General features: G+C 38.7%; 1 protein-coding gene across 1 annotated transcript in view; it reads left to right on the forward strand.

Annotated features, from left to right (window-relative positions):
• Positions 1 to 14,807, forward strand: part of tgfbr3 (transforming growth factor, beta receptor III) — a 130,914-nt gene that overhangs the window by 87,287 nt on the left and 28,820 nt on the right. The window contains exons 6-11 of the mRNA XM_041791016.1: positions 2,425 to 2,587; positions 2,996 to 3,143; positions 7,131 to 7,320; positions 8,785 to 9,077; positions 11,561 to 11,716; positions 14,332 to 14,481. Coding sequence (XP_041646950.1) covers positions 2,425 to 2,587; positions 2,996 to 3,143; positions 7,131 to 7,320; positions 8,785 to 9,077; positions 11,561 to 11,716; positions 14,332 to 14,481 — 1,100 coding nt within the window. The remainder of the gene's footprint in view (positions 1 to 2,424; positions 2,588 to 2,995; positions 3,144 to 7,130; positions 7,321 to 8,784; positions 9,078 to 11,560; positions 11,717 to 14,331; positions 14,482 to 14,807) is intronic.

A 14,807-nucleotide genomic window follows, 5' to 3' on the forward strand; every position in this document is an offset into this window, starting at 1 on the left:
CAGTGCTGAGTTAAGGACTTCAGGTTAGTTATAAACCTTAGCGCACCATGGTACACAGTATCTAAAGACTAAACTCTCTGGTACCCCTTGAGCCAAGAATGCACACTTAGTTGATTTTTTTAAAACTTTGTCCTCTTTCACAATTAATATTATCATGTATTGTATTTTTTGTTCATTTTTGCACATTTTTCAAAATTCTGTCCCAGCCACAACAATCATCCCAGCATAAATAAAGTAAACCTTTTTTATAGCGTTAATATCCCTGGTGTGCAAAAGATGCGCATTGAAATCCATTCAAACCACTTCTTTTGATCTATACACCATTAAGGCATGAATGATGCATTTTCTGGTTTCTGGGCTTCATTTGAGAGTTGTGGCTTTACATTTTCACCTGGACCATTTTCTTTACCCTGTGACGCCACTTTTACCATATATGGGCGAGGGCAGGAAATATGTTTTTCCACCAGATTTCAGTGTTATACTGCCCTTTGCTCCCCTTCTCACTAACTGTCTGAGGTTTTGTATAAGTGCAGATCAGAGTGTGAGTCTGTGAGTGTGTCTGTGCAATAATCAAAAAATAAGTCTAATTTTCATGTAGTAACTTGCAAAAAAATCATTTTTTGTGTATTTTACATCTACAAATGCAGTAACATCATCAATGAAACATGGCATTTAAAGGGTTAAAAAAATTAAAATGAGTGAGTATTTGACATTTATGGTTAGGGCTGACTTTAAATGGGAAAAATATAATTCATTAACAGTAAAACAATTTTGAAATGTGTGATATTTATAACATGTTATAACATATTTATAACAGGTGTGCATTTTTTGCACAGAAGGGTAAAAAATGTGAGTATTTTAGAATAATTGACCTCACAAAAAACTAATAATGCATTTTAACCAGTGTTGCTAATAATCAATGACATATGCCAGGGTGCAATCATCCATAAATAAGTTATTCACTTTCAGTGTAGTATCTTGAAAAAAAATCAATTTGTGTTTTTTTTTCATCAAAAAAATTTGTTTGTTTACATTACAAACATGGGTTAAAAGATATGACAATTATTGAGTATTTGGTATTTTTGTTAATGATGGCACAAGTTGATGAAACAAGGAAAAAAACTAAACAATTAAAAATAAACTAATTTAACTTTTTTATTTACAGTAATAACCCCCATGTGCATTTTTTGCACACTAGGAGGAAAATGAGGCAGCAATTTGTAGGGATACCAGAGGATTAAGGCATTGAGAAGGTGCATGCATGTACAGAACATCACCCTAATCATTCAAAGGCATAAAAGTGGCGGCAACAAACTTTTTCTTTGCAGCAAATGAAAAAAAAAGACTTGTTCCTGAAGTATTCCTGGCGTGATGTCATCATGCGCTACATTTGTCACATGACAGCATGAAAACAAAGCCACATTTTGCATTGCAATCACTTCGTGTGGAAAGCATTATCTTTAAGCTTTCTTTCAGTTTTTTTTTTATTTTAATAGGCCAAGTAAAACAGGAAATATGATCCTTTTACGTTGATATAAAAATGAATGTTAGACTTAATGGACAGTGGACCATGCTGTACAGGACTGGCCCTGGTATTTTTTCACAGTTTCAGCATATTATGATTTCTGTTTAAAAATGACAATATATTGTTTTAAATAATAATTTTTAAAAATCAATTTTTGTGAGGTGTTCTGTTTTTTGGTGGCCTTATATCTAATAGAGTAAATTACACTTGAAAAATGTAGTTTTCATTTTATAAAGCTGAGGTAGTGCCGAAAAAGATTATACCAAACGTGAGCATGGTATACATTTTATGAGTGGTTTCTTTTGTCAAAAGAAATTTAACAAAATTGCAAAATAGCCAGTGGACCTCTAAGGGTTAAAAGAAAGAGAGTCATCAATCAAGAAACCATGATATTTAAAGGAAGATACAGATTCAAGGACATTACCCTGAAAAGTGGTGAAAGAAGGAAGGTTCAGTTGCTTCTTCTTTTAGTTTGAAAACGTCATGAGTCTCAGTTTGTCAGGATTCAGAACCAATCTTAACTAACAAAGAGTGTCCTGCACAATATTAATGGCTTCTTGTAAAATGAATAGAGCATTAAGCAATTTTGTTTAAAGACTAAGATTAGATAGGAAATAGCTACACAGGCAGAGTTATCACTGACACAATGGAAATACCAGCTGCAGGTAACCTATTCTTCAGACGGAGCGGCCTGGTCAAAGCAAACATCCACACTACTGAAGTCTCCCCCATCAGGACACTGAAGTCCTCCCAGGAGTGAGGGGTGCTGCTCTGTAGCTGACCTCGTACTCTAACCTCCATGTGGTGTAGAGGTTACAAAAAGATGTATTTCTTCTCTGGGGATGAAAACAGCCTCTCTGAACCCCTGAAGAGTAACATAAACATTTCTCCTCTTTCAGATCCAGTGTTTTCTGACACCTGTAAGATTGATACCAAGTTCCTGTCTCTGAACTACCTGGGCGGGTACATGGAGCCGCAGACATCAAAGGGCTGCGTCCTGTCTGGGCCCGACAAAGACCGAGAAGTCCACATTGTCGAGCTGCAAGCCCCAAACTCCAGCAGGTATGCAGAGAAATCATGTTGTCATAGTTTATTTTTGAGGTCAGGATGCTCACTAATCTCTGCGGGGTTTGTTTTGGATGGAAAGTAACATGGAGGCACAGAGGGGGGTGTTACTTTTCACTTTGGGGTGAAGATATTTCAAAACTTGCTTTCAGAGTCCAGGTTGGCAGATAATTTCCTCACTCCCTCAGCGGAGAGATTATTCCGTGCGCCCTAAAGCCCGCAAATGTGTTAGAAGCTGTGCTGTATCTCACTGAAGTGCTATCTGGTCTGTAGTGCATGTGTCTGCTTTTTCTCTGGGAACACATCCAGCTCTTTAATTAGTTGGCCAGACACAGAAGGCACGATAATGCAACGTCGGCTTTACCCTCCAGATATCTCTTTTTTTTTCTTCTCTTCCTTCTGCAGTGCTTTCCAGGTGGATGTCATAGTGGAGTTAAAGCCTCTTGAGGATGACGCCCCGCTTCATCGTGACGTGGTGCTGCTGCTCAAGTGCACAAAGTCCGTCAACTGGGTCATCAAGGCCCACAGCGTGATCGGGAAGCTGGATGTAGTGGTAAGCCAGACACTCTTTTTTCTAACCCATTCAGACTTCACCGGGGGGATTTTATGGCACATCGACAGAAACGTCTTCGCTTTTCAGCAGTGACCGAGAAAAGTGTCACACCGGGATGTGTGTTGAAATGGTGCCTGGTCCCCTGTTGAAGGGAGAGTGAAGGGGTAACAGGTTAGACGAGGAACTGTGAAGTGTCATCGCTGCAGCTCCGGGGTCTGTCATCACTTTCAGACAGAGCTGGGGACAGGGGCATCGCATATTTCAAAACCAAAGCTCTGCACAAGGAGCCTTAACTGCTCCCCATCAGTCATAATGTGAATTACGAGCAGCACTTGCCTCAGGCACTTTATAAAACTGTGAGCAGTTCAGAACTCCTCGCCACACTCCTAAGACAAACACTGGCTAATTACTGTAATATATCAGAGCGCCCTTTTACTTAGAAATACAGTTTAAGACACATCATCACTGAGTAGAGATATACAGTTTTGATATTAAATCTTCATCAGGATAGTGCAAGCCTCCAAAGACCCTCAGGAACTTTAAGAATATGACACCTAGTATGTACACTTCTAAAGAACAGTTAAACTGTAGATCATGTTGACACGGATTTGGACGTTTTCCAAACACTGTAATTGCTCCAGGGATTTAATGTAAGATCCCCTTCTTTTGAGAGGAAAAAATCAGTGCTCCGAAGTGGAAAAAAAAACCTCTCTTAAAGCAGTTCCTCAGTGCTGAGTCTGGAGACGTTCTCTGTTTCATGCTGTTGTCTTGTGTGCCCGTCTTTGCTGTTAACCCTGTACTGATTTCATTAGAGCTGTGCAGGGGGGTTCTGTGTTTCCTCTGTGTGTAAAGCTGATACTCCTACAGACCTGCTGCAGCCATGACACTGCACTTTAGCCAGGCATATAGTGTTTTTACAGCTGCCTGCTCACTAATGTACAGTACGTCAGACAAGTTGTTAAGTGTTATGCCAGGTCACCTTATGCCTGTGTTACATTCAGACTCAGCAAAAATGGTGATGATGGGGATGTCTCTTTTGGAGGTAAACAGATTTATTTTACTAAAACCAATTAAACACCTGTGCAACAGTCAAATTATTTGTGCATCATTTTAACATGCATTGTCAGGATCTTAAAAGACAAACAAGGGAAACATTCAGTTTAACTAAAAAAGGTTCTATTACAAAAATTTCAAACAAACCATTAACAACATAAGAGGTTTAAAAGAACTTACTGTAGTTTGCAAAATAAGATGAGAGGTCTGCCCTAGTGTAGTCTCTGCCTGAAATTTGTCCACACAGCTGAGAGAGGAGTGAACAACCTCTTTACCTCGGCAGCTAATTTTTAGCAACTGCTGCTACCGCTAGCATGTTGAGGATGCACTGCTGGGTAGAAACTCTCAACATGATTTCAGAATAAAAGCACAGCTTGAAGGTGAAGGTGTGGATCAATGTTTTGACTTTCTATTGATTTGATTAGGAAATTAATTAACCAATCGATGGATCAATACACATCAATGGATTGTTGCACCCCTACTTTTGTGAGCTGCAAAGATAATGCAAAGTCAATGGTAGCTAGGGCTTCACTGTACGTGCAAAGCAGCTCATTTAGACACAGCACCAATGTCCTTGACATGTAAAAATGTTCTTTCTGTTCCTCTACGATGACCATTTAATTTCAGTGTTATTTTGGAGACAAACACAATGACTAAATACGTTAGTTGGATATATTCCATGAGAAAGACAAGACTAAAACATGCAATATCTTTGATGGTGAAAAACTCAGACGAAAAGTTTAGTTTTTGTCAAGAGGACTAAAACCAGACTAAAATGTTGGTGCGGGACTGTTGGACATTCAATGTCCATGATGCTTATTTACTGTGCATACACAATATTTATTTTATCAAATTATTAAAATATTTTGAAGAAAATAAATGTTATGACAAAAAGTAAAGACTAAGATGTAAGAATGTGATTGACTAAACTGGACTAAAATATGTTTGAGTTTTTGTAGACTTAACCCAGATTTAAACTATAAAGAGTTAAAATGATTAAAATGCTATGTAACTTAAAAGGTATTTTGAGCATTTAAGACCAATTGCAACATTTGTGTGTATATACCTTTAAAGGTCATATATTTTACCCCTTTAAGACAAGTTTAAATTGGTCTCAGAGGTCCTGTGAGGTTTGTTGCTGAAAAAACACTCCAGTATTGGATTTTAGCATGTCTTAAAAACCCCTCTGTTTCAGCCCTGCTTAGAACAAGCTGTTTCTCTGTCAGTGGCTTTAAATGTTAATGAGCTGCCTGACTCCATCCCTGACTCCGCCCCTCTTAGGAGAGGATGTGGCTAAATGGATGTGGCTCTCCTGATCCTCCTCCCAGCTGCCAGCTGAGAAGAGGATCAAGAGAGGAGGGTGGCACTTTCTTCCAAGTGGGTAGGGCCAACCGAACCTGGGGGAAGTGCTTACTCTCCACATGACATCACGAGGGGAAAATCAGAGAATGGCTTGGTGGCACACAAATTTTCTGAAAGGTGGAGAAAAGGAGGGGGGGTTGTTCTGATTTTTGGGGGATTGTGGATGGGCCAGTGGCACATATTTCTGCTAGAAAATCCTGAAAAACGTGTATTTTGCATATTATGTAACCTGTAAGACTGGGTGACATACTGGTGCAATGTGTTTCACTAGACCAAGCCAGATGGGATAATAAAATATTTTGGCTTTTTACCTCTTTAGCCTCCAATTCTTACAGGTTGATGCATGAAAAGTTTTCAAAGTTCAGCTGCAACACAGACAATACCCAGTTTTTGATAAGCCAAGGCATGTTGGATGAGGGACATGTTTGAAGAAGATGTGAGGGTTGATGATCTTTATTTGATTGATCAATAATTTATTAGTGACAGAGTTTGGCTGAGTTGAGCGCCATCAGAATTTACAGACTAGGAACGACTCCAACTCAGACCCAAAGGGGCGCTTTGTTATGGTATATTATGAAAAAGAAAATTAATCTCATTAATGCAAGATTTGGATTCACATCTAATAATCTGGAGTGATCCTTAATTAATCCTGCACTAGATGTTTTACTAACTTTGCAGAAATGTCTATGACATGCTTGTAACTTCTTATGATTCAAAAAGGAAGGGTTGACCCATTGCGCATTAGCTCCACAACATTCCTCATCTATTTTCTCCAGTTTTATACTAGAATAGATTTTTTTTGATTGATAGAGCCCTTCTTCCAAAGACTGAAAGATTCAATATTTAACTGCAATTTCTATATTAAAAAAGAATGTAAAATTTAATGACAATGCATTTTTGTAAACTAACAAAAACTAACAAAAAAGGGTCAACAAGTTGACACTTGTGTTTGGTGAAAAACACACTTTTACATTGTTTGTGTTCACATCAAATAAAAACCTGCAGCTGACACCAGTATGTGCTAGTGCTGCTTCATGTGCTAGTATGTTACACCACAGGAGGATGGTTTGTCTAAACACAGTTCCCAAAAAGCAGAATCCTTGACTATGATTTGACATGTTGTACACAGGATGCAGAGCTTGTGCAACCAGTGTTTGGGAAAGTGTCAGCTATGAATGTGATGTGATAGCCTTGTAAAATCCGAGGCCTCACTTGTGTCAGAAAGCAGGTTGTGCTCGGTGTTGCTCAAGAGACTTGCATGTGTGGGAAATGGCTGTGAGAAAGCGTCGCTCCTCCCTCACACAGCGAGGGTATGCGGCAGGGCAGAACATGAATTTTAGCAGCAAACTAACATGATGATTTCTCAGCATCCATTTCGCTGTGGCACACCCATTAGCTCACACTCATGCTCATGATTCACTCTTGACACAGGACTGTACTTGAGGTTAAATATCTGTGGTGATACTTGAACTGTAAATCATGTCATCTGGGTCAGAAGAGCTTACCTAAAAGTATGTTCTGAATTTGTGATTGAACACGTAATGATGATGATGACTTACTTCTTTCCCACAGGCCTCCGATACCGTGAGTCTTGGTTCGAATACTGACAGGCTGATGCATGTGTCGAGGTTACCCAAGCAGCATTTGCCGTCGGGGTCTCAAGCCTTGATCAAGTGGGCAGGGGATCATGGCTACGGTCCGGTCACGTCTTACACCAGCACTCCTGTGGCTAACCACTTCACTATCAGGCTTAGAGAGCCAGGTAGGCCAAAGAAACATCCTCTGTATATGTGTAATATATACATCCTCAGTATATGTGTAAGCACACTCAACGGTGAGAGGAATCTCATTTGCATTTAAAGAAACACGCATCAAAACAGACTGTTCAGAGAAAGGCTGTTTGGAGCTGGTTTATACAGCGTCAGAAACCTCCTCTAGTGCTTGATCCATATCATATTTAGACCAAAGCACAGACTTTTTGTTTTGACCTTAGGGGACTGTGTAAAAAGGGAGAAAAGGGGCATGATATGTTTCCTTAAAGACACATAAATGTATTTTCAAATTAGATACAGGGAAAGACAATATCTTTAAAGCTGATGCCGGTTTGAAGAAAAAACAAGATACCAAGCCTTATGCTCACTAAGATGATTGTTTACTGTAAGAACCTCTAATATTGATAAGTTTATTGACTAGGGATTTAACGGTATCAAAAACTCATGGTACGGTCATACCTTGGTGATAAGTCCATGTTACAGTATTTATTACATTATCAAAAAACAAAAAGAAGAAGAATTGGAAAAAAAGTGATCCTTTTTAGTTGGAGTTTATTGGATACATACCTTCTTTTATTTTCAAAGAAAATAAGGAACTTAAGTAGATCACAGATTATGGCATGAACTTCAGTGGAAAAAACATCTTGTAGTTTATTGTAAAGGAAATAAGGGCACAGTAAAAAGATAAATGTTTTATAACACAAGATGCAGATGACTTTTGTCATGTCAACTGAGGTATCTGTGAGATTTTTAAAATAAATTAGTAAATTAGTAAATTAATTATGAGAAGAAATTTAATTATATGGATAAAGCAACAAAAATAGAAGTCACAGACACCCAAAAATGCCCAGTTTGTTGTTTTAGTTATCAAAGTGACAGTCAAACTCCTGCATACAGTCTAAATATCACCTGTATCACCTATATCAGAGATTAAGTTTCTTTATTATACTTTATGTTACGTTCCCTTATTAAAATTCATGGATATTGGATCATTTTGAAACATATGCTGTTTTTTAGTGTAGAACATTTTTTAACAAACCTGATTAAACAGAAATGTTGCTGATGTTTTTGTACAATTTAGACAGTGTGCAGCAGTTTGGCTGCAGTTCTTAATTCTTAAAGATAACCTCTTGTTATTTATTCACAGCAAATAATAAAAAAATTAGAGATCCCTGACACTTGTCGCCATTCAGCTAAAACACTTTTGATTTCGGTCTGTATTGCCCAGCCCTAACTTATAATTTCCTGAGACTGAAATGGAAAGAGTGTGCTTAGATATTACAGCTACACAACTATGTGCAAAGTATATATTTTAGCAGCTGCTGCAAATTTTTTCCTGACTAATATTGCACATTTCACACTCCTTACAGAGAATCTCACATGAAATTGTGTAATAGTTTTATAGTTGTAGCCCTGTGTAATTTGACGAGGTTCTCACCATGTGTGACTTCCAGATGTGGTGGATCCTCTGGAGAGCATGTTGCCTCCAGAGCTGTCCATCCTGCGTGACTCCAGTCCTCATCTAGGAGGAGGAGAAGGAGTTGCTTCACCTCGCTCAGGTCTGCCCTTTCCCTTCCCTCCACCTGGGTCTGACGGCCTGCCCTACCTGCAGCTGCCCCACTCCCTGGATGAGCAGCCCTGGGAATTTGGAGAGCCTGAGGAGCACCAGGGCGTCCTAAATGTGGGTCTCACTGTGCAGTGTGAGGACACAAAGATGGTGGTCAGCATCGACAGAGAAAGTCTGCAAGTGAGTGGAGAGCATTATGTCATCAGCTATGGATCCTTTATAGAAAAAAATAAAAAATAAAACTCAAGACTATTTTAGACAGAAAATGGAAATTAAAATACACTTTCAAAACAAACACAGAGAATATGCAATGAAACATGAGCAATACTATGTAAGAGCAATCTTACCAAACAATTATTTAGCCATATTTGCACAAAAATGTATCTTATTTAAACATTAAAATCTAAGATAAATCTATAAATCACATGCAGCCTTCATGGTTAAAGAAGGTAAAGGCAGACAGGAGATGTTTTATTTATAGGTAGTTATTACTGCGTGTTTGAACAAGAGTGTCGTGCATCCAAGAATTATCCTATATTGCTTTGCTGACTTTAAGTAATCTTGTAGGAAGTTTTTGAACAAAATTTTATTCTGCTTTAATTTAAGAGTTAAAGAAAACACTCACGAAGAAGCTGGGTGTCTCAGGCATTTTGCTCCTTTCCTGTATGTACAGTGCCTATAAAAAGTATGAAGCCCCTAGGCTGTTTCAAAATAAGTGATTGCATACATATTTACCCTCTTCAAGTCAGTATTTAGTAGATAGACCTTTGGCTGCAATCACAGCACTGAGTCTGAGTGGGTAGTTTTCAATCAGGCCTCCACATCTGGACAAAGCATTTTTACTCCATTCTTCTTTGCAAAACTGCTCAAGCTCAGTCAGTTAAAAAAAATCTTCTCTGAAGCCACAGTTCTCTTGCAGACTGAATGAGATTGTCCTCCAGGATTTTCCTATATTTTGCTGCATTCATTTTACCCTCTACCTGCCGAGAAGTACCCCCACTGCATGATGCTACCACCACCGTGCTTCACAGTGGGAATAGTGTGTTTGATGTGCAGTGTTTGGTGTCTGACAAACATAGCTTCTTGTCTGATGGCCAGAAAGCACCATTGTAGTTTCATCAGACCAAAGAACTTTGTCCCACTTGACCATGGAGTCTCTCACATGCCTTTTGTTGAACCCTAGTTGAGATTTGATGAGTTTTTTTCGATAGTGGCTTTCCCTTTGCTTCTCTCCCATAAAGCTTTGACTGGAGAACACCTGGCAACAGTTGTTGTACACAGAGTCTCCTCATCTCAGCTGCTTAAGCTTGTAACTCCTTCAGAGTAGTCATATGTGTCTTGGTGGCCTCTCTCACTAGTCTCCTCCTTGCATGGTCGCTCAGTTTATGAGGACGGCCTGATCAAGACAGATTTTCACATGTGCTGTATTCCTACCATTTCTTGATGACAGATTAAACTGAACTTCATGGGATGTTCCTAGCCTTGAATTTTTTTTTTCTATCCCCTGACGTATACTTTTTAATAACATTTTCTCTATGTTGCTTGGTGTGTTCTTTTGTCTTTATAGTGTAATGGTAGCAAGGAATACTGGTTAACCAGTGCATATTTTTATATAATTGACTTTGTAGTAATCTGTTTTCACTTAGACATCAAAGAGTTTTTTTATATCTATTTACATTGAATTACATTGACCATGACTATTTATAAAATCAATAGTAAGGTAAAACATCCAAGGGGGTAAATATTTGTCTTCACTGCAATTTCCCATTCTCTCTCCCAAGTCTCTGTCTATTTCCACTGTCCTTTTTCATTAAAAGCGTTACATCTTTAAAAAAAATCTTTTTTTCTGCCATCAGTTTCTTACCCCGCAATATAGTTTAAGGCTTTAAAATTGCCATTACAAAGTAGGTATTCTTCATTGTATATTTTGCCTTTTTTCTTATGCTCCTCAGGACTCATCAGTGATGATTCATTCCTCTCCTTCTTTTTCTGCATAGAATCAAAAAGTAAAACAAGACTGTTTTATCTTAAACTTAATGCTGTTGTAAAACCTTTTCTTTATGCTATCATTTGAACATCAAAGTTAGAAGGCTTAATAAGTTTCTCATGCACTGCAGTTAGAAAATGCTGACATAAACGTCCATGTTTCTAGTTTTTGATTTTCGAAAGATAAACAAAGTGCACAAATATTTGTCTTCAACCTGATCGTTGTGGTAATGAAACATATATTAATGTATACAAATCTTTAAGCCAAGGCTGTAGAGGTCAGTTAGAGCTGTTGCAAATTAAAGGGAGGAAAATTAAAAGCTATCCTGGTAAGAACAACACAAGTATTGTTTGAATTCTAATACTTTATTGAAATACCCACAGCCCTGTTTAACACAGGCAAACATTGAGACAAGTAGAATGGTTCCCAGCATTTGGCATCTCAACACAAGGACAGAGCAGTCAGCCCACATCACAGAATGGAAACTGGCATAGACTGTAATTAGGAGAAGCTGAGGCTGGAGCTAGACCACCTTGTGGGTTTTGTTTATTCCTGGGAACTCAGAGTCAAACACAACCACTTTGACTTTTGGCCTTTTTTGTAATTCTGAATATGAGTTAATAAAGGAAAGTTCTTGATCATGTTCCAATAATGCTATTTATTTATGTTTCCTCAGGCAAGTGGGTTTACTCATGCTAACCTCACGCTCCGAGACCCTATGTGCAAAGCAACAGTAAATGCCACCCACTACACACTTGAAACTCCTCTGGATGGCTGTCAAACCACTGTATATCCCATGCAGGGCAGCCCTGTGGCCCTCCACATCAACTCTGTGAGTATAAATATCATCTATACATTTTACTTTTGAACTGATAAGAAAATGTGTTTGCTTAACATGCATTATGATGAGTTACACTAGTTTATGACTGTAAAGTTTCTCTCCACTTGCGTCCTTTGTTTTTCTGACACCACAGTATGTTTGGTCTATATACTTATTTTATTTTTTTGGGGTTTATTTTTGTAAATTTAATATTGTGTTTCTTTATGTACTCTGATATTCTGCTGCTCTAACGCCGCAATTACCTGCTTTCAGAAAGTACACCAACCAAAAGAGCCTAATAACCAACTAGAGCAGGTTTCTGTAAAGTAATGTCAATTAAATAAAAATATGTAAGGTAAAATAAGTGCATAGATATTCACCCCCTTTATAGTTACTGACCTAATTCAACAGAGGTCAAGCCTCTCACTGTTGTTGAAATGAAGATCTCCTGAGTGCAGTGAATGTGTCTCTGGAAGATCCAGACACTGGATAACCTTTATTCCTTGCTACCATTACACCATGAAGACAAAAGAAGACTCAAAGCAACTGAGAGAAGATTTTATTTAAAAGTGTAAGTCGGGATGGATACAAGAACTTTTCCAAGGCACTGAACATCCCATGGAGTTCAGTTTAATCTGTCATCAAGAAATGGAAGGAATATGGCACGTGTAAATCGGCCTAGATCAGGCCGTCCTCACAAACTGACTGGGCAAGAAGTGACTAGTGAGAGAGGCCAGCAGAACACCTTTGACTACTCTGAAGGAGTTACAAGCTTCAGCAGCTGAGATGGGAGAGGCTCTGCATACAGCAACTGCTCCCCAGGCTCTTCATCAGTCAAAGCTTTATGGAAGAGTGGCAAAGAGAAAGCCACTGTTGATAGTTAAGTTGGCTGGTTCTTGGTCTGGTAAGACCGCAATGGTGCTTTTTGGCCATCAGACAATATTCTTTTTGGCAACAAATACTGCACATGAGCACAAACACACCATCCGCACTGTGAAGCACGGTGGTGGTAGCATTATGCTGTGGGAATGCTTCTTGGCACCTGGCCTTGGAAGGCTTGTAAAGGTAGAGGGTAAAAAAAATGCAGCAAAATGCAGAAAAAACCTGGCGGAATATTTTATTCAGTCGGCAAAAGGACTATGGCTTGGGAGAAGAGTTGATTTCCAACGATTTTGCAAAGAAGAATGGTGTAAAATTCAGTGTCCAGATGTGAAGGCCTGATTGAGACCCATCCACACAGACTCAGTGCTTTGATCATGGCAAAAGGTGCATCTTCTAAATACTGACTTTGAGGGATGAATATCTATAGTCACTTATTTTATGTTACATGTTTTTTATCTGTTTTCACTTTTACATTAAAGAGTTTTTTAAAAGCTATTTTTGTCTAATTTTATTGACCATGATTGATGTAGAAAATAAATAAAAGGATAAAACGTTCAAGGGGGTGAATAGTTTTTACAGGCCCCGTATAATCAGTCAAACTGTTAAATTTATATAATTGAAAAACACTCATATTAATGCACATCAGTTTTTTAATTGTTTCAAAATACACTGCTGAAAACACTGGCATACCGCATATGTTCAGTGGCGTGAGAGTGAGAGGTTTTATCACCAGTGATTTGTATTTAGCTTGTCTTTGTCTCATCTTCTACATTGAAAATATGTAGCATTTTTAAAAATTTTTAGTCATACTTCTAGTCAATGACGTTAACGCTGACCTGAACCCAGGCCGCCTGCTCAGAAGACTAGCTCCTAGTTATGCGTCTCAACCTAACCACTAGCTCATTGGCGACCCACGAAGTCTGAATATTTTTTCAGTATGATAGGGAACACTTTTATCTGTATGGGACTTTGCATTCACATGCTGACAGCCTTAGTTATCTTCATTATTATGGTATGCATTGATTCATTCAGAGCATTTGTTCTAACAAGCTGGGACAATTCATTGCCTCTCAAACCTTTTGAAATCTTTTGTGAAGGGAAATTCAGAGCAACACATTTAGTGTCCAGTGCAGACTGAAAAGCTGGGCATACGTCCAAGGAAGTCTTTTGTGTGAAGACTTTCACAAGGGACGACCTCTAATCTTTAGTCAAAAGACTGACCATAGATACATTTTTATGGTCAAGGTCCCTGCACTTCAGATATAATCTGTATTGGCTGTTGTTCCTCCTGTCGTGTGGCTTGCTGATTTAAGTCAGCAGTGGCACTGATGGCAGGTTAGCTAACACTTGGTTCAGACTGAAGAAAAACAGTGTCAGTGTCGTGGAGATTGTCCTCCCACCTCATTAAAGAAGAAAAATCTCAAAGCAGCTTGTACTCATCTCAGAGCCGAGCATTCCTCTGCTCTACTGAGAAATTAAAAGTATGTTTTTGTGTTTTTGGTCAGTGTGAGTCCCACTGCTGAAGCAACAGAACATTCCCACATTTTAAATCCAAATCCAAATGTTTTGGCATCTCTAAGATTCAAATCTCCATGACTGTTACTAGCTGAAATCACTGATTTAGCAACACTGCATGTGACCGGATGTGTTTTTTAAGGAAAATTCTGGAGAGGATTTTTCTGACAGTTTTCCCTTGTTTTGTTGCCGAGACATTCGCTAATAAGTGATTCTTTTGTGGATTGCAGGTTCTGATAAATCAGTCAGAGAATAAAGATGGGAGCGGGGGGCCACTGGATTATGACGACCTGGAATCTGGAGACGTGCTGTTTCCGAGAGAAAGAGTGGAGTCAGAGAAAACATTTACAGAGCCCACAGAGCACCAATCCGTAATTGTGGTAAGCCTGTTTGATTTGGTCTGTGTGAGAACTGTACTTCACTGGAAGGTCAAGTTCAAGACCAACATTCATCTGAATCTCAATGTAAATCATCAAAAGTTGGAAAAAAACTCAATTTCCCAAGGTCCCTTGGTGCTAGTAAACATCCTCTGGCTCTTGCAATCTCCCCGACTTTCCATGATATCTTTTTTATGAACTTGACCTGACATTTTCCATTTGAAGTTTCTCCATCTTCATCCTCTACAGACTCATTTTCCTTTGTCTCATCCATTCCTCCTGTTCCACTTATTGTTCTTGTTTAACAGCATCTTTATTTTCTGGTCTGC

This window comes from Cheilinus undulatus, linkage group 7 (genome assembly GCF_018320785.1).
Source record: "Cheilinus undulatus linkage group 7, ASM1832078v1, whole genome shotgun sequence".
NCBI lineage: Eukaryota > Metazoa > Chordata > Actinopteri > Labriformes > Labridae > Cheilinus > Cheilinus undulatus.